The following is a 20,874-nucleotide window of genomic DNA, read 5'->3' as shown; positions in this document are numbered from 1 at the left end:
AGCTAAAATACGGAAATCATTGCATGAAAAGTGAACTGGGTATAATTATACTAAGAATCTGTATTTTTATATATAGGGGGATAGGGAGTGATATTTGAAGTTGTTGGCTTGAGGTGACACGTGAAGGAGTTGGGAAAAGCATTAAAGCAGAAGTCAGAGGTGAAAGGCACCAGAAGATGCCAGTGGGGCCTCAAGGATGGTGGTACAGGATTGACTCAGCTGAAGGCCCTGCAGCTGTGCAGTGTGGACAGGCTCTTAGCACAGATGGTGCTCTGCAAGCTGATTTAAATCCCCCAGGCTCCAAACCGGTGTTCTGCAGGTGAAATCTGCAAAGGCTGCTGCAATTCTGCCAGGCTGAGGTGAAGGTGTTCACTGAGGGCCTTGTGCACAGAAGCCACGACCAACACACATTTTGTTCCAGTTTAAGGCTGCGGGCAGGATGGGAACGCTCCCATTTTTTCCAGGCTCCATTCACATGCAGTTCCAGAGATTCAGGTTTATTTTTCAGCCAACACGCATTTCATTCCAGTTTAAGGCTGCAGGCAGGATGGGAACGCTCCCATTTTTTCCAGGCTCCATTCACATGCAGTTCCAGAGATTCAGGTTTATTTTTCAGCCTGTGACTCTGCACACAAGTGCCCAACCCAGCACAGGTTACACAGCAGAAATGTTTGTAGGGAAAGGGTTTAAAGGAAAGGAGGCAGCTTTGCCTATTTCTGAATTCTATGTTAAACACATTCTGGTAAGTGTGATAATCTAGAAACATCAGGTTCTACTGCTCTATGTGAATGAAAGCCTTGCTTAAAACATTAAAAAGGAAGAAGTAAGAGCACTGGAAGTGTGGTGCTGGGAAAGAAGTTACAGAACTGACCAGGCACAGAGCCACCAGTGACCCCAGGGCAGTAGGATGGGGAATTCAGAGCACCAGCAGTGTAAAAAGCCTTTAATTCTTTATTGTGTAAGTCAGACTTTAATCAGCTAATACCTCTGATCCTCACAGAAATTCAGGTTTGGTTCATTTTGGTTAAGGTCTGGGCCTATGAAAAATGGAATTAACTGATGATTAATAAAGTCTGGAAGTCTAAAAATTTGTAATGGGATCCAATAGTTAGAGGTGAAAACCACATGAATTTGAGGTGCAAATTTTTAGGAATGACAGAATTACCTGCAGGATTACTTTCCCAAGAGATGTAGTCTACTACCATCATTATATTTTTTACATCAGGCCTGAATTTTTTTTAAGAAGAGGTTTCAGATACAAAAACTTTCAAGGCTTGACCACAAATTTCTTTAATTTTATCAGCTGAAATCATTGTTCCATGCTTTTCAGGAACTCCTTTCACACAGTGTAACAGTGAACCATCATTCAGGTTTTTACACTTCCTACCATTCTTATTTATTTCCATATTCTCACTGAACATTTTAACTTATTATAACTTAATTTTATCCACATCTGACCAGGAATTGTGATTTTTCCTTCATGTATGCCATTGGATTACTGACCCAAATTCTTCAGAAGGGCCTGACTGAAGTGAATTTAAAACCTAAAAATGGCCCAAAAGGTAATAACTATAAGGCAGTAACTAAGATGTCTGAGAATAAACACACATTGCTCGTGCTTTGACTTCCATGTCATGGACTATCTGGTCTGTAAGTGCAGGTAAATTCTGTTTCTAGCCTTCCTAACCATGAAATGCCTGCTCACTCACACAGCTCTGATGCAGTTCAGAGCTGCTCAGGCTCACACAGCTGAGGCCCACTGAACTCAGAAGAAATTAATGCCAAAATAGTTTCATAGTAAACAAAATCATATAGAATATTACTTGAAATTATCTATATTCTGTACCAAGATAGCAAGGATCTTGATAGGCAGTCCTTTATAAATCTCTGTGTTTTAAAATATGAAATCTCTGTATTTTAGTGGCAAAAATGACTGATTTTGAAAAGCTAAATAGACTAAGATGGGTAGGAAAAAGTTGTATTTGAAGTCTACTCCTGTAAAAGGATAAGACATTCAGCACCAGAACAGCTCTGAAAATCCACATGAATGACATCATGGCCACAGTAAGAACATCACCTCTTACCAGAAATTACTTTGTTTTCTGTTCTTCAGGGCTAATTACAGCTGTGTAATCTGGATTTAGCACAGGCTGCACCTTGGTCATTATACACAGAGAGAACACATGAAAGCAGCTGATTTCCACAGCAGGTTCCAGCAGTGCTCATGCTGGCTGGGCTGCTCTTCAACAGCTTGGGGAGAGGGTGAAGGATGGCATGACTGTCTCCAGATCTCCTAAATTATTCAGGGATTTAAAGACAGGGGTTACAATAAAGAACTGCAGAAGGGCCATAAAAGATTGAGTGACTGGGCAGTAGAACAGCCAGGGAAAGTCAACGCAGATAAATCTAAATTGATGCATATGGAGAACAGCATCAATTCTCCACATAAATGATGGACTGTGAGCTGAGAATTGCTACTCAGAAATGGATCTTGGGACTCACAGAGGAGAGTCCTATGAAAATATCAGATGGAGGTCAACAAAATGCATCAAATGGTGGGAGGTAACAGGGAAAGAGCAGAGATCTGACCAGAGAACACCATTATTCTTCAGTAACTTCATGTGGGATTCTTCTCTGGTACCATTCACCATGCTGAGCCTCCCTTTTCAAAAAAGGGGTAACAGAGATGGAGAAGTATTTAGAGAGAATCAGAAGGCTCCAAAGGAGGAGACAAGAAGAGACTGTGATTATTAAGCCTAGAAAACAGAAATTGATGATGGATATGTAGACTTTATAAAGTCCTGAGTGTGGAGAAACTGATGAGATACCAAGGGTCCAAAATGCCTGTCTGACACGGGAGCCTCACTTGAAAGTCACAGGGTCCAAAGCAACCAAAATAATCAATAAACGGAGAAAACCTCTGGGGTACCCACTTACATGTGTTCAAAAAGCCAACAAAAAAAGCCATGAAATAACAAACCATGCAGAATTATTAAACATGAGACAGCACTTCTTTCTCAGAGTTTTCAAGACATAAATTGCCAGAGGCAAAAGAAAAGAGTTTTATTGTCCTGCTCTTAGAAGTCTTTCCCACATATCTGCTGCTGGCAATGAGACACTGGGGTAGACAAGCCAGTACAAGTCTGGTGTGGAATGATGATTTTCATGTTTTCATTCACTTCAGTTACATTCTTGAAAAAAATATTTTCCCAAAGAATGATAAGATTTGCTAGGTACATGAGATAGATACACTATATTTAAATTATATTAAAGATAATTATAATAAAGCAATTATATTTATTTATATAAATATTTAATAATTATTTTAATAATTATAATAAAAATAATGGTTTCATTCAGAACTGTATGTAACCCTGAAAAGACCCTCTTCACTTTCCAACAACTAGAAATTACCAACACATGGTATAACAGGAATCATTAATATCGAAATCACAGTTCAGTGCTGCTAAAGAAATTCAGGCCAACAAATTTAATGTTATTTTCTCTGCTATCAGGTTTCCTTTTGAAGAGGGAGTTTCTCTCCACCTTCAAAATTCAAAACTTAGTGTGAACATTGACCTAACAGGAACAGAACTGATTTTAGGTGTGAGGAGGAGATCAAATGGGCAGAGAGAGTAACTGATCAGCACAGGATGGATTTTCAACACACAAATAAATGTGGACTTCTGAAAACAGAAAATTTGTTATATTAAGGCTGGAAAATCAGTGGTCTGGAAATTGAATGATTCTGGACATTTTCAGGCACAGATTTCTCTTTCTAAAGAGATCATCTCCAACAAGTCACCCAGGACAGGTTTTTGGGGTAGACGGAGTAGGTCTGTGGGAAGAATTATTCAGCCCAGCAACCTTAAAATGTAAGGAAATCTTCAGTTTAGAAACTAGAAATACAGTAATCTGAGAGCCTCTTAAAGCCTGAATTTCTTGTGCTCTGCTCAATGCAGGTCTTAAGGAGAACAGATAGTTCTGATGTCTAGCTCCAGAGTTAGGATCTTCTTCACTTCGTAAGGTGTCAGCTCTTACCTTGGGATCAGTTACATTAAGAAGATTTTAAAAAGGGGGTATAAAAATAAAAGACATCTATTTTGCCTTGGATTCTAATGTGGACATTCCTGATTTTTTTCTTGAGAAGAGCCTTTTGAAAATGTAATGCAATTATACAGTGGACTAAACCAGCTCACCTAGAATCAAACCCAGTTCTGGATGGAAAGAAGTCCTGCCTGTCACTTTGTCAACTCCTGGCCTAAAGCAATGCTGATTTTTCAGCAAGCCATTGCAAATGCAAAGAAAGAACAGAGCAAGAATCACAACTCTTCAACACAAGGCCTAAGTCCCATTACCTGCAGTCTAAGTGCACTTTTCATCTGATACCTCTCCAAAAATTACAGTAATTGCCATAATTTCATTTCTGACTCAAAGGCAATTGACATTTCTGAATTATCTGCATTGGCAATATGCAACTTTTACCTAAAACAAGCACCTGTACAGTCTTCACTGCCTTCAGAGGTTTAGCCAAGAAGATTACACAGAATTTCTGTAAGATATGGAAGAAGTTGGTCGCTCAACTTAAACTTTTTCTTGAATTGTTTGCTTTCATATGAGGGATAAAACTGATTTTCTTACTTGCTGTGATGGCTTGAACCCCTTGGGTTCTTTCTTTTTCATTTTCTTAAAAGACAACACTACTTTTGAAACATTAATGCCCCAGGCTAGATTGTGGCAAGTGGTAATTTCAGGAGCAGATGATGAAGGGAGGCACAATCCCAAGGGATGTCACACTGGTCATTTCAGTTTCCACTGGCAGCCACACATCCCCGAGGGAATGGGTAGAACTTTCCCATGATCAGCAGGCCCTGAGGTGCTCAAAGACAGATGGCTGCTCTGACCACCTCCACTTCTCACAAGCAGAAAGTTTTGAACTGTGCCTTTAACACAGAAATTTCAGATCTGATTTGAAAGTTCTGGTGCAAGTGGTAATTCAGGATGGAACTGATCTGGGTAAAATCTGAGAGGGGTTAGGTCAGATGTGTGCCCAAGGAAGACAAAGTAAAAAAAGAAAAGCTACGATTGATTATGTGTTCCTTAAGAATTGAAATGTAATGTATACAGATGTACAGCACAATTTTATTCAGAATTTTTGCTCTTACACAAATTCCCTTCTAAGGTGGGGACAAAGTGTTTGTAGAACCATCTGGTTAGTCAGGAATAGTATTTCACACAAACATAAGAGCACAAGACAGTCTTCAGAGTTATCAGAACAAATAGATTCTTTAGCAATAAGAAAATACAACATGAATACAGAAACCATGATGTGACCTCTGTTAAAGTTCCAGTCACCTCTGGAGGTGATGCAGAAGGGAATGGCTGAGATGCACAGGAGTTCAACAACCCTGAGAGTACTGGGTTATTTAATAAACAATGTGAATGGGATCTACCAGCACTTCAGGGTGAGGAAAGCAAGTGGGAGTGGGGCTGGAAGGGAACTGGTTAAGTTGAAGGACAATGCTGATGTAAGAGTAGCTGAGGGTAAAATCACCAGTAATAAATCTCATCAGGACTAAGAGAAATGGCCTTCCAGCAGCAATTCTGAAAGCTGCTGGTGCAGGTTCTGAAATGGATGCTGTGTCACATAATGGCACAATAAAGCAGAGAAGCAGTTCTTCAGCCCAGGAGGTCCTTTTCAGTCCAGATACAGAATGAAATAAAGGTAATAAATAGCCCTCCTTTCCAAGATAATTTTGACACATTTTCTTTTAGAATCCACATCTGCCATCCCTGCCATTGTAACTGGGGTAGTGCTCCCTGATGTCTGGGACACTGACTGACACAAAGGGCTTTGAGACTGAAAGGGGTGCCAGCAGAAACAGCCAAGAAACACAACTCTCCTGTTTGTGTAACACTCAGGTATCTCCTGATCACATGCAGAGAGGAGGAGTGTCAGAACTCACAACCCCAATAGAAATGCTGCTCACATTGACCTGAATTCAAGGAATGATTTAGAAAAGTACTGGGTTTAGGATATCATAGGGAGCAGAGTAAATCTCTGTAAGGTAACAAAGCTCTGGCTGGAAAACACAGGCAGTAACAAAAACATTTCTCACTCTTTTCTACCCATTTTCTTTTCAGTATTATAAACTTTCCTGATCAGAACTATGGCTTTCCTCTAGCATTAAGCAACACATTTTTTAACAGTCACACAGATTAAAACTCAATAAGCCAAATGTTGAGCTTAAGCGTTGTGGATCACAAACTCTGTGAGAAGATAAACTCTAAAAATGAAAGGTTTGGACATGCACCTATTTTTAAAGCCTCTGGTTCATTCTTACATCTCCAGTGACCATGTGCTCTTCCCTGCCTTTTCAGAAATTAGCAGCCACAAAAGTAGTGAATCTATAGAGCCTGAATTCTACACAATCATGTATTTTAATTCCTGCCTCAGTTTGCTAACTCCACAATAAAGTTTGCCTTTAGCTTGTTTTGCCAAGTTCTAAGATCATAAATAAGATTTAAGAATTAATCAGTGAAATCCCTCTGGTGACCAGTGACGGGGAATGGCTGCAGCTGTGCCGGGGAGGTTTAGGTTGGAGATCAGGGAAAGGTTCTTCCCCAGAGGGTGCTGGGCACTGCCCAGGCTCCCCAGGGGATGGGCACAGCCCCAAGGCTGCCAGAGCTCCAGGAGAGTTTGGACAACGCTCCCAGGGATGCACAGGGTGGGATTTTTGGGCTGTCTGTGCAGGGACAGAGGCTGGACTTTGATGGCTCTTGGGGGTCCCCTCCATCTCAGGACATTCTATGAAATACTAAAACAGGAAGGAAATATTACAGTTTATTTCTTTTCATTAGCATATGTGAGGATTTTAATGCTTTTTATTTCCAGCAAAGAAACAAACTATTTGATGACACATGGGATTAGGAAGTGTGTTGGCACTGGAAGGGTATATTTTCCCCTGTCATTCTCATTAATCACCTTAATTGGGATTTTTAAAAATTAAAATATCAATGCTGTTTGTTGTTTTAAACAACAGATTTTAATGCTACCTTTTTCCCTATTGGGGTACTCTTTGCATGCCAGTGCTTCACTGCATTTTCCACTGCTCAGAAAATGAGAGGTGAGGAGTTAGGATTTCCAGCAGCTCAGGATCCTGAAGGGTAATTCAGGTGCAGTCCCTACATGATGCAAGTCAATGATTCCCAGTGTAACACAGTGCCACCAGCTGGGGACCCTGAGCAGCCTGTGGAGCACAACATTTGGATGCTACAGAACACAACTCCATGTTTTCCTTTGATAAGAAATCAGATTAATGCCCGAGCTATGGCTTTCACAGCTAAGAGCTTTAATCCTCTAGCTGTTCATTGCTGCAAGCACAATCAGGGTGTGGGAGAAGGGAAGGGGAAGGATTCCTGCGTGTCTCAAATGTTTATTTCCCAGGATGACTGCACCACGATGCCTCAGGCAATTGGTCACAGAAGTAGCACTGTCATTTCCAAACTAACAGCATTCCCTGTGAGACACAGCCCTGAGTGCAGGAGAGCTCCAGATAAAAGCTTCTCTTCACTGCTATTTAGTGAAGGATTTGGATGCACACACCTCACTAGAAGGAAGAAAAATGGCATTTACACAAGAAAGGCTCCAGTATTCCACTGATGAAGGATTCCCTTACCCAAATTTAAAATAATCCAAGAGGTTGTGGATGGGAGAATAATTGCTATGTTTTAACAAAGAGCAAATCCTTAGGAATTGTTTTCATCCACTCCAGAATCAGACATACAAGAGCTCTGAAACAAAGTTTTTAAAGCAGTTTTTCTGCAGCATATTCAGGTTCTATAACTTGAAAAAGCAGCACACTGAACCACTTTGCTCCTAATGATTAGGAGAGATTATGAACATATTTGAATAGGAAAAAAATTACTTCAGTTCTCAACTATTTTCTTCCCTAACAGAAGAGCAATTCTTGCTGAAAGCAAATTAGAATGCTAATTCAATTTTATGCAAGCACCAGCTCCATCTCTATGCTACTGTGGAACTGTGCTCGTAGGTGAGTTTTTCTGAGTTAGAATCTTATCTTTCTTACCTCAATTTTCTTTGTTTGGCTGCGCTATAGAAATACTTTCTCAGGATAAAACCTCCTTTACCATTTATTTAGTGTCTATTACTGCTAGAGCAGGCAGTTACAGCATACACATGCAAGAAGAACTACTATAATTGCCACAAACAGAATTATACCCAACTCTTTAACTCAGAAAATACTTATACATAAGAGTGACAAATTAAATTATTGAATTTTCCTCTGGAATATCCAAATAGAAATATTCTACTGGAGAAGCAGCATGTCATGGGGTATATGTAAAATGAAGACTGAACACTTGTGGTTAAAAGAAACTGGGCTAATTATTCAGCAGGAAACAAAATTCCTTATTTGCTGCATGACACCCATGAATTCTTTCCAGTTATATTTTCTAAGCACTTGTTCTGCTGCTACCCTTGGTTCAACCCTTCCCTCTCGCAGCAGCAGAAATGTAAAGCAGATGGTCCCAAAGCCATCCTTCATAATGAAATTGAACTCAGTTCTCCTGCCCTGAAAATCCTCAGCCATCTGCAGCTCTGTGCAAGTACTCTTCCTTTTCTTCTTTAGCTTTGAGATCCCTAAGTTGGTACCTCTGCCTCTTCCCAGAACCTGTTCCTGCCATGTCCAGCAAACCTGCAGGGTGTGGGCTGGGTTCTTCCTTTCCCTTTCTCACTAGTATGCCATAACCTCCAGATTTCCCATTATTTACACTGGCCTTTAAAAATGGAATATTAACAAGCCCCCACAGCTGCAAATAAAACATGAAACAGGAAGAAAACAGCACACATTTCCCTCCCTCCTTTTTACAAATTTCAATTTGTGTAGGAGCACTTCCTGGGAAAGATGTATTAAACCAATTTCCTGTTTGTAGGAGTCTTCATTAAATACATGCACTCAAGTAGAGTCACAACCCCATTTCCCACATCAGCTGTGTGAAGCACAGGTTATTTTGGACATTTCCTCACCATAAGGATTTGCACTATCTCCTGCCTACTCTGCAATATTTCACTGAAGTCACCTGCCCTCAAGTTGGACTCAGTGATCCTTTGGGTCCCTCCCACCTCAGGAGATGCTATGATTCTGTGAAAATATACATGTTTGAAAATTTCAAATTGCTCTGTTCACAGCAGCACATGGATGCATATTCCTGGGGTGTAGCACTTCTGCCATAGGATTTTGTGCAACAGAAGCTGAATCTCTGAGAATTCATCATTGCTGAGTAACTCAATCAGCAGCTGTTTGCTCTTTCTAGGAAAATGACAAGGAAATCCTACTGGAGAAGCAGCAACAGTGCAGTGGTTCCAGTCTGCATCCCCATTATGGGCTGGGTGTGTTAGGAGTGACAGGCTGTTCTACCCTGTCAGATTTCAAAATTTCAAATTCCATACTGTGTGCTTGCATGTGGGCTGGATTTGAACCTTGTGGAAGTCAGGGTAAGATAACTCAGAGCTCATCTCACTCTACCCAGCGCTTTACCTACAGGTTTACTAGGTTAGGTAATATTTTTAAATGTCTTTGTTGCCAAAGACAGAAGTTCCCCATATTAGAGAAAATTTCTATTCCTGTCTCAGTATCACAAATACATTGGACACCAGTCAATCACATTTTATACAAAAAAAACCAGACACAAAACAGATATGTTGTGAAATTAATCTGAATTGTTTTCTTAACAGTAATTACATGAGACATTTAAATCTTTAGACTGCATCCCTTGTTCCACAAGCTTTATGATATGATTAAGTTTAATAAAAACATATCCATCACAAGTACAATTTTGAAGAGACCTCTATCCAAATGGATATTTCTTCTTCATTCCCGTCTGCAGAGGTCCCACTGTTCTTGTTCTTTTAGACATGATATTAAGATAACCAGTATTTTTAGTTTAATAAAGCAAAATAAATGTTTAAAAAAATTACTTACCTTTAAAAGAGCCAAAGCCACATGGAAGATTATGTTCATACCCTGAAAATAACAAGAAAGAGACTTCAGTCAGTCCCAACACAGAAACCTCTTCTCACACTTAGCATGTTTGTGGCATCAAAATTCAATGTAAGTCCCTAGGGAACACTTCCCTTTTCCTGCTACACTTGGAAGATCCTCATTGAAGCCCCAAGGCAGTTTCCAAACTCCACTCTGGGGGAAGATCTCAGCTCTTTGGGGCTTTGGGAAACTTCACTTTGGGAAACTCGGGTGCTGTGGATGTGACAGGCTGTCCCTCCCTCTGTTGCAATGCTGGCTTTCATGAACAGTGCAGGATATTGGCATCAGCAAAATGCAATAAATATTCCAGGTGATAGATTTTTGTCAAGTAACTGAGTTTAGCTGTGATTTATCAGGTACAATCTTTCATACTCAAACTGTAAAAAAAACCCAAATAGAACAAAGACAACCCCACAAGTACACAAGAGACCTTTTTTTAAATGTGTTTAGCCAAAAGTTGAAACTATTTCAAAGCTAAACAAGGTGCTGTCTGTATCCAGTAGTTGCTTGCTGGTTTGCAAAAGCTGGAAATACAAATGTAGAGAAATGCATTTGGTGAGAAATACAGGGACAATAGGCATTTATTTGAAGATTAAAGGAAGTCTGCAGTCTGCATGTGTTGATAATTTACAATTATAAACAACTTTGTCTTCATCCAAATATGAGAAATACCACATGCAGTTCTCGTTTGCTGTACCATGTACTTCATGTTCAGACTGTTTTCCTCTGTAATATTTTCCAAATCTTCTTGCCTTGTTTAATGGCATGATAAATCTTTTCTAACAATGGCTCCCAGAGCTGGTATCTAGAAACACCTCAACACATTTGCACACAAGTAATACTGCAATTATATTTTATTGTTGTGGGATAACAACAAGAGTTGTGACAAGGAAATGTTCTCCAAGCAATTTCTGCTTCTGCAATTGAATGTGTTTCCAATCCTCTTCCTGAAAGCCTGAGACCATGTTTCTGTAAAAATTAGCTTTTATAAAAACACGCTGGGACTTTACAGAAGCTTTCTCAGGAATAAATTGCATTTTTAATGTAGATAGTATGATGCCTTGAAGGGATTGTACCATTAATGAGTCCTGGAAATGCTGCAACATCAGACATAATGAATATTGCAACACTGAATTACTTTGCAATTCACTGCATTATCATTGATAACAAACTACTTTTTTTCCACTAGAGGTCACAATTGCAGCAGGACTGAATCTTGCTTCATCACTAGGAAGCCCTTCTTCCAAACGTGATAATTATTTCAAGTTGTTTGGCTTTATGTACTTCTTTTTAATTGAGAAATGTAGAAAAACAGAAGTCCAGTTGTGACTTTCAGTCATGACATTGATAATACCAGAAGTAGTAAAGTAAGTTCATAGTACTTTCAGCTTTATTTCAAATATTAATCTGAACTCAACAGTTAATTTCACACAGTTATGCCATTCACAGCTTTTACTTCCTAGCAGAGAGGACTGACAAACACACTCTCTGTAAATGAGAGGAATATCAACAAGCTATCGCAAGCACTGCATTTTATTCTTAACAAACGGATCAGATTTTGTTATGGTATGAGTAAGACTACTACATCTAATAGCTGGACTGATGCCTCAGGTTTCAGCTTTTCTATTTTTCAGATTCTGTGATGCTTTAGTGTGTCGTTCTGAGCTTCATATTAGGGGATGGTGAGCTCTCTACACAGAGTAGGGAGACAAAACAATTCCTTCTCTAGCTGGGGACCAAGGACAAATGATCCAAATCTCAGGCCCAAGAGCATAAACAACGTGGGCTGAAGAGATAAACACAAGAAGGATGGGACTGCATGGGCTAAAGCTATAATTAGACAATTAACTCCAATATGGAAATGGAGCAGATCTTACAGAAGTGGGAGACCCTGTGACCAGTTGTCCATTTTGTGACCATTTTGGGTGTAGCCCTGGCTGGGCTCTTGTGCTGCCCAAGGTGAATCCATGGAGGCCTTCTAATAAATCCCTACTTTATTCTTTAACTCTGCCCAGCCTTGCTCTAGGGCAGACCTTCACAGGGCATCAGGACTACTGAGGAATTAGTGCTCTGTGTATTTTATTGCACAACCATAAAGAAATGTACACCAGTTCTCATTTATTTTCTAAACATTTTTTCTCATCTGCCCGAAACTAATGCTGTTGCTGAATTCAAATGAATAAAACTCCCTCCTGGTACTCCTCATACCATCACTCCTCACATGGACAGCAATTGCAGCAGAAATCGGTTTCTACCTGCCTTGAGAATCCCCATCTCTTTTTCAAGCCCCACCAGGCAAGGGGAAGCTCACAGACCTGCTCCTGTTACTTGAGGTTACTTATCAAGGCTCAAGCACCCTAAAAACCAGGATTTAAAATATCCCTATCTAACTATCCTGAGCAGCATTCTGCTACTCTCAGCACCAGAAAAACACCTGCAGCCTCCTCCTTCCTGCAAGGCAGAGGGAAGTCCTGAATCAGTGCAGCATTTTCGAGCTGAGGCAGCAATTGCTGCAGTTTCCTGCTGCCCAGGGCCAACACAGCCAACAGCTGGCTGGACTGGAGGTGGATGCTCCAGATTTCGAAGCCCTGAAAAAACTCAGCCCATGTTTGAACAACACACTGGATAACCACTGATGTGCCTGCTGCAGTTATTTGTCCTAATTCATGCAAGGCTTTTCTTCCACAGCCAAGTTTAATGATGATGATTATGAAAAAGAAGGCTCAGCTCATTTTGTCACAATCTCTTATTTAAAACCTTACTTAATTTACCACACAGTGATTTATAAGCTTCAGCTTAAGCTTCTTCAGCTATTTTAGAAGAAAGACCAAAAATACCAAAGTGCACCAGACATATAAATCAATGGCAGCAATATTCCTCCAGCAATTTGATAATGGAAACATGGAAGTACATACAAATCATCCATGAGGGGGAAAGAGAAGGGAGCCCATATGAAATGAGCTTTTGAGAATTACTTTTTAAAACCAAAGGTCATATGCTTAACTTGGCATTTTGAAATAAATGCTGTATGTCTTGGGGATGGCTTTTATCCCATATTGGGGGTGGGGTTTTTTGTTTGTTTGGGGTCTTTTTTGGTTGGTTTTTTGTTTTGTTTTTTTTTTTTCTCTTTTTGTTTGGTTTGGGGTTTTCTGGTTTTTGTTTGGTTGGGGTTTTTTTTATTGTTGTTTTATTGTTTTGTTTTGTGTCTGGAATGTTTTTTTTTGGGGGGTTTCTTTGGGTTTTTTTTGTTTGTTTGGTTTGGTGTTTTTGTTTTGTGTCTGGAATAGTCACACTATGATACCATGCAGATCTCATCTTGAGATCTAAAAGGTTTCTATGTGTGAAAGTTGTTCATAATTACCTTAACACTTTTTAAAATAAAGGACATCAAGAGTAAAATTATACACTTATAAACAAGAATTGTAAGAGCACAGGAATGGTGAGGGGCTTGTCATCATGTCCAATCACAGAATTAGGTGTTATTTAAGGACCCTCTGAAGCTTGTGTAGAGGCCTAGAGAATTTTAGGAGAGCTTGTGAAACTCGGGAGTTTTGGAGAAGGAACAAGCCCAAGTCAGAGAAATCAAAGAGGGAAGGGAAGGGAAGGGAAGGGAAGGGAAGGGAAGGGAAGGGAAGGGAAGGGAAGGGAAATGTTGGAGTTTGTACCATATTTCAGCCCCCTTACAGCTCCTGCTGACTGCCACAGTGGCCATCCTCTGCTTTACAGGAGCACTTACTCCAGAAGAAAGAACATCATTTAGCAGAAGAACCCTTCATACCTACTGGTACTGGGACATCCAGGATGTCCCCTGGAAGTCCCCCTAATTCATAAAGACTGTGCTTCACAGAAACATCTGCTTCTTTCAACTGTATGTCAAAACACCTGTAATTTCCAACCACCACTGGTGGTAATGTTCTCATGGGCAACCAGTGAAACTCTCTCATGAGACTGTAAAAATGAAATTACTCATGTGCACTAAAATTCAGGCTGGCTGAAAGTAAATGGAACTCCTAAGATGTTTACTCTAATTCAGTGAGAGGTTTTCCCAGTTCTTAACTCCCTCCAAAGCCAAGATTCCTCCTGCAGATAGAAGCCTCTTTGAGGAGTCCTCCCTTTGAGTCCCTCTGCACTCTGAAACAAGATGACTTTTGAAAAGGCCTGAAAATTAGGCTGGGAACAAAGAACAAACTGAGGCTGGTAAAGATGCTATTTTATGGGACCCAGTTTGCATTCAGTGAGACCTCTGTGACAGAAAGGCTGCCTGTGGCTTCCTGCTGAAGGGAGGAGGGACAGATTTATTCATCTGACCCAGCAAATCAGCCCAGAGGGAGGAAAAAGGAAGTCAAGGGGCAGTGAACAAATACTTGCTATGACCAAAATTCAACAGCCAAGCAGAGAGCTGAGTGAGGATAAACAATTTAGCTGTGTTTATCTGGGCAACATTTGCACTGGGGACGACTTTAGAATTTCTCTCCTGTTTTAAAGCTTCTGTTTAGTGATAGAAGCCTCAAGAGAAGACAGGCTATATTCAATATTTGCATCTTTCCAACCCAGACCCCCTGACAGATCTTCCTCTGGTTACACAGCAATACCCTTGGCACCATCTTCACCAAGAAAAGGAAGTCTCTTTAAAAAAAAAGGGGAAATTTAATTAATCAATGTCCTTATCTGTGGTTTTTCCCCTAGATATGTGTGACATGTAAAAGCAAACAGCAAAAGTACTGATAAAATATTTCTGAAGTTCAGCACCAGGAAAAAAGACAGATGTAAGAGTGAAATAAGCACCTCCTTAAGGGCTGAGAAGCCTCAAGCCCCACACGACATGAACCTCTTCCAGCTTTCTAATAACTGAGTTTTCCTTTCTTTAAAGGGAGACCAGCTATTCAGCTGAAGTTAACTTGACATTGCTTCATAATTCCAAAGTGTTTCATAATTATGTGTTCAGTTGCACAGTCTTTCAAGGGAGCTGCAGAGGGTAATTGGGGTTACAGACTCTAAAGGAGAATTAAAATTCTATTTATGTTTTGGATGGGTTCCAGCAAAACAATTACTTGGCAACTCTAATATGTTGAGAACACAGTAAACTTTAGGAATGTCACAAACATCTTTGTTTTGTTGACAAGATGAATATATGGTCTGAAGCTCCAAGTTCCCTTTGTAAGCAGGGCAGCCTTGGAACATGCTCTGCAGGGGCGTGCACGTTAATTAACATATTTTAGGCAGTTTGTATAGCTTGTACATTTATTCTAGCTCAATGACAAGATGACTAAAGGAAAAAAAGGTTAAAGCTCTTGTTCAAATAAGGCACAACATGAATTAGCAGGTTTTGTGTAAACAACAGATACAGCTTTCTTAGTACAGGAAGAGATCAAACGAAAAACAAATTACAAAGAGATCTTGCTAACGTGTGAGCACAGTGGAGCTCTCAGACTGGGCTTCCCCAGTGACTCCATGTACATAAACAGCCTGAAATGCTACCACACGGGGAAGGAGAAAACCCAGAAATCTCCCCCTGATCTGTGATTCCATGAAAAATACACAAAGCCAATTAAAACCAGTTGATTGAACTATTAGAGAAGCGGGTACCAGGGAGATGGCATAAACAGCACCAGGGGATTCTGTATTGATTTGTGTCACTTTTCTGGATTTTGTAGCATAAAACAGCTCACAATAAATACCAAGCAACCATGAACCTGTATTGGTATGGTTTCACACGGAATTTTGTTTGTTTGGATGCTTTTATAGAAATAAATGGGATTTAGAAGTAAATATTTGCATGTTTTGGGTGGTTTTCATGTCATTTGCTGCTGAGATGTTGCTATGGCTGAATGAAAGTAGAGGCTGCTGTGAGATTAACATGTTTTTCCTCTCCACCTTCTGTGACTGTTTGCAAAGAATAAAAATTTACAGCCAGGGAATTTTAAGTCTTTTCCACATATCAAACTGCTCCCTTGCATGAGGTACTGCTGCAGTGATACATTCCTAATTCACCAGCGACTGCTTATGGGCCAGCAGCATTTGTCAACCAAGCCAGACACTAATTCTACTTTTCTGGTTTGTAAAGCTTTAAATTGCAGGGGTTTTAGACATTTCTGTCCCTTTTCCAAAACTGATTAATACAGGGACAAAGAAGGGGGTCTCAATGCACAGTGGGTACCAAGGGTGTTGTCACACACAAGGAGAGAAAAAGAGGTCTTATGTTGCCATCTTATTGCAAAGGTTTTGTAACTTCTTGGTGAATTCTCATGGGCAGCTCCTCACAGCACTGACTCCCTTTTCTTCTCAGCACAGCCAACAAACTCCATTTAACTTTTTGACCAGCCAACCTGCTCTTTTACAATACCCATCCTAACTGTGGTCTACTAAGGGCAGGCCTGCTCTTAATGCTTGATAATTAGCACAGCTGTAACTCCTTAGGGGTGACATTACCTTCACCACTATCTCTATTCTCCTATATTTCATCCATCCACAGTCTCATCTCTTTATTTAACCCAGGTCCTGCAGCTCTGGGATGGAAACAGGGAATGGCTGTTAGATGTGCTCAAGGAGAAGGAATCTTCCAGATCCCAGTTTTCATGAGAGCAGACAAGGTGAGAGCTTCAGAACATCTCTTGACAGAGAGCTGTGCCTTGTTCCCCCCTCTAGCTGTGCTCACACACCACAGAGAAAAATCCGTGCCCACACTAAATGAACATCTGCCCCCCTGCACTCCCTCTGATCATCTTCCCAGTGTTATTCCTCAACTCTCCCTTTCCCTGCCATGACACAGCCCTGGCTCTTGTCCCTCTGAACCCTGACACTGGTCTTCTCTTTCCAATGATGAGTCAAATGCAAAGTTCACATTTGGATTTTACATATTTAGAAAATTCCTAACAGCCTCAGATTCCAAGCACAAAGCAGCAGAGAGTGTTTCAGCACAGGCAGACTGCACTACCCTCTTCTTTAAAAACATTTCCCAAATTAGCTCAGCTTCCTGGATTTGCTCATGGAATATCACTCTCTCATTTATGATACTTTCCTTCAGTTATTTCTAAAGTGTTTTTGAAGCTTGCCAAGACTGTTTAGGATATGCTGCTATTCCAATACAGCAGATGGCACTAGTGTTAAGTAAGCATTATGGAAATTTACTGTATTCCTAAAAAAAACAACCAAGTGAACATCAACTAGCAGGTGGCTAAAATATTTCATGAGCAATGGGTAGAATAATCCAAAGACACAGTGTGAACATGGCATTAGATGTGTCACCCCTCTAAGGCCCCAAGGAGGTCATTCAAACCCAGTCACTCATCCTTTTCACCCAGATCTTAGAACACTTCTAAGAAGCAGCCTTAGCATTTAGGACCACAAAATTTATCAATATCACCCAAAAGGTACCTTCTGTTCTCATAAGTTATCTTGGAGTGCAGACTGTTGGGAGACTGTTTTTCCTTTGCTCATGCTGAGCGTTTATCATCAGCCTTGTTATTTTGGGGATGAACAAGCACAGGCATGACTGGAAGATACATAAATTATGGATGCTCACAGGAACAGCTGGACATCCTTGAGTCAAGGGTAATGCTAAACCCTCTCCTAGAACCTCTCAGATTCCATTCTCTATTAAAACACTCTTCTCCTTGGTCCAAGCCTGAATTATTAGAGATTCTGTTAGAACATTTTGTGTCCCCAGTCCCCATGGCAATACAGAACATGCTACTGCACACCTCCAGCATTTCTGCTGTTGACTGAATTTTACATGCAAACACCTTATACTACTTGTAACCTTCACTTGGAAAATAACTTAAAATTGTTTATAATTCTAATCAGAATGTTTTTAACCCACACATCCAAAAGCTTTAAGAAGTTCCTCATGCAGCACACACACAATCAAATCCTACACCTACTTTCCTTCCTATCTTAATTTCTGTTCTAGTGCTGAAAAGCCCCCACAGTAGATTACAGCTGTATATCATCACATGAATTAGGCTAAAATTACTTTTCTTTTGGATTTAATAACTGATCTAACTACATGAAAGCCAAACATCCAGGTCTAGGAAACCTGATTTTATCTCCATTGCAGACCTCCCACTTCTGCAACAAAAATGATCATGATGGTTGACATGTCAAGAGATCGTTGAGTGCAGCAAACCAGCATTACCACTGGACATCCACATTCAAACTCTACTCATCCATCTGGAGTCTGAGAAAACCTGTTCTCCTTCTTCTAAATTAATTAAAAGCTAATTATAGCAGTCTGGGAAAGAAATCCTTTCCAGTCTCTAACATGAAACAGCAGTGGCTGATAAGGACTTCAGCAAGACTCAGGTCTCCAGCAGGCCTGATGCAAAGGGATTGGGCAGGAGGAAGGACACAGTCTGAATGCCAACATTTATTTGCCTGTATTCCTAAAAGGAACACAAACAGAGGGCTCCTGGCCTTTTTCAACTAGCATGTATGACATTGACTTCTCCCTGGTAAACAGTACTGAAATAACAGACAGCTCCAGCACAGACCTATGCCTACTTAGAATTTAAGCCCAGCTTTTAATATGCTGTTACTATAAGAGATTTTATTTCTAGCAAGTCCATTCTTCTGTTTTGTAAGAGTTCTTAAAATATTCCTACGTGGAAGGGTTAATAAATGTAGACAACGTGGCAATACAAGTAAGTTAGAAAGTTCAATTTTTCTTTCCTTATAGATCCACAAAAGATAAACAACTGTGCACAGTCTTCTATTTAATTCACATTTCATCTCAGTGCAGATTTACAGAGGAAGTGGGCTTGTTCTTGACTCAATTCCTGAGGAAGTTTAATAAATTGAAATGCTCGTCTGTTCTTTCTCAGCTCTGTTGAAGGCATCACAGAAGACTGTGACAGTGACAGATAAAAAATAGCAGGCTGCTATGGTCCCTCCTCCTCAGGCAGCGCGAGCGCGGTGCCGGCCAGCCCTGAGCGCTACCAGACGGCGTTTCCTGGCACATCCATCCCAGCAAGACACACACAAGACAGAAATCAAACCCTCAGCGTCAATACTTGTGATTCTGCTCTGATTTTCAGTGCTTCATTAGGAAGGAGTGCTCCCAATAACCATATCTCCACAATGTGGTGCCATGTTTTCACTAAGTGCTCACTTAGCAGCACCGAGGTGTTCACATTTTCAATGAGTTCCAAAGCCACCTATCAGCCTTCATTATAACAGACAATTTCTCAAAATCGATTATAAAAAATATTTTACACGATATTCTGAAAGCAACAGATGATAAATAAAGGCCAAGAAGTGATGGCATCCTAGCTTTCAATTCCCCCTTCTTGCACTGTGTTCTGTGGCCCTGTGAAAGGCACTTTCCCTTCTTTGTTATTAGCTATATTAGTAAACATTAAATAATTTCAAACTCAAACTGGTAATTAGCTGCATCCCTTTGTACCCAGTCATGACCCAGTCAGAATGGCAGCTTAGTAGTCAAATTACATAGTCAAATTATGTATTATGACACTAAAATAAACAAGTGCCAGCCCAGGAAGATCAGCATGCAGGAGAGGTTTTTGCATATTGCCTAAAAGGAGAGAAGTACAGTCCTTAAGTATTTTATATATCCCAAAACTGCACATAAAAATAGCCAGATCAACCTAAAATGGAGGTTACAAATACTGTTTCACAATAATGGAATGACAGGTTGAGCTCTGCACCTCCTTTAGTTTTGGCAGAACAATATATATCACAAAAGGTTAAATTCCTTTTTTAGGCAGAAAAAAAAAATCATGACAATTCTGAAAACGCTTACAGATTATCTGCCAACTGATTTGGGTTGTTCTTCTCTTCTAAATGCCTGCTGAAGGTCATCTATTTAGTGTTTTTAAAACAAATATTTTCATTTTAAATTGGAAATTTAAAACACAAAATGCAGTGAAATGTCAGCTGTTTGATATTCTGTAGCACAGCTGAGGTGCAGCTGTTGCACTGAGATCAGCTCTGAGTGACAAGAACTTTACCTAGACGAATTGCTATTTCTGAGCATGACTTTAAATAAATAATTTAAAATAGAACAAAAAGAGACAGCAAAACAGAGCAGGCTTGCGAAGTGTTCAATAACATCATGTCATATTGACAGATAAGACTGACAAGTCCAAATACAACTCTGCTTTTCATCAACAAAAATGTTCTTCAATGCAAACAGAAATAGCAAAGGGGAAAAGACAAATGAAACAGCTGCAGCAGGCAGCTCAAAGGAACCTTGCAGAAAGATCTCCAGGCTCCAACCCACACAGTTTGCTGTAATCACATTAAAACTTTCACCTGGATCAATAGTTTCGTGTTTTTATTACAAGCAGCTGAGCCTTGTAAAATGTACCAGGCACTGTGGTGGTGTACCAGCCTGAAGCCCAAAGTTCTCTTCAAGCTTCTGACACAGGGAAGAAAAATAATTCAAAATATTTCATTTCTGCATGGGGATGAGTGACAGATTCTGCCCCAGAACTACTCAGGTAATATTCTAAGAACACTGGTAACTGAAGTAATTTGAAGAGTTTATTCACATCTTCAACAGCCTGGTGACAACTTAAAAAATAATTATAAAAAAAAAAAAGGTGCTAAGAAGACAACAGAATAAAATAACTCAGTCACACAGAAGCTATGGCCAATCTCAAATTTGTGCAAATTTACATAAAATTGCTCTGAAGCAGTATTTCATGTAAGAATGATGAGAAGACCTTGACTGTAATGATGCTCACTTTGATGGGATTAAAAAAATTCCTCCATAAAACTTAATTCCCATTGTAACTTTAGTTCCTTTTTATAGTTATGCTTCTGCCCAGGAGTTCCATCCTCAGCTTGTGCC

The 20,874-nt window shown here is 40.0% G+C and overlaps 1 protein-coding gene across 3 annotated transcripts in view; it reads right to left on the bottom strand.

Annotated features, from left to right (window-relative positions):
- Nucleotides 1-20,874, bottom strand: part of RABGAP1L (RAB GTPase activating protein 1 like) — a 224,452-nt gene that overhangs the window by 64,290 nt on the left and 139,288 nt on the right. For all 3 annotated transcript variants that reach the window (XR_005629957.1, XM_039730176.1, XM_039730177.1), the window contains exon 18: nucleotides 10,005-10,046. Coding sequence is in view for 2 of the 3 variants with exons in the window: in XM_039730176.1 (XP_039586110.1) it covers nucleotides 10,005-10,046 (42 nt within the window). In the remaining variant the exon portion in view is untranslated. The remainder of the gene's footprint in view (nucleotides 1-10,004; nucleotides 10,047-20,874) is intronic.

Source organism: Passer montanus, unplaced genomic scaffold (assembly GCF_014805655.1).
Source record: "Passer montanus isolate IOZ18808 unplaced genomic scaffold, ASM1480565v1 scaffold71, whole genome shotgun sequence".
NCBI classification, from domain to species: domain Eukaryota; kingdom Metazoa; phylum Chordata; class Aves; order Passeriformes; family Passeridae; genus Passer; species Passer montanus.
This window is presented reverse-complemented; position numbering and strand designations above follow the sequence as displayed.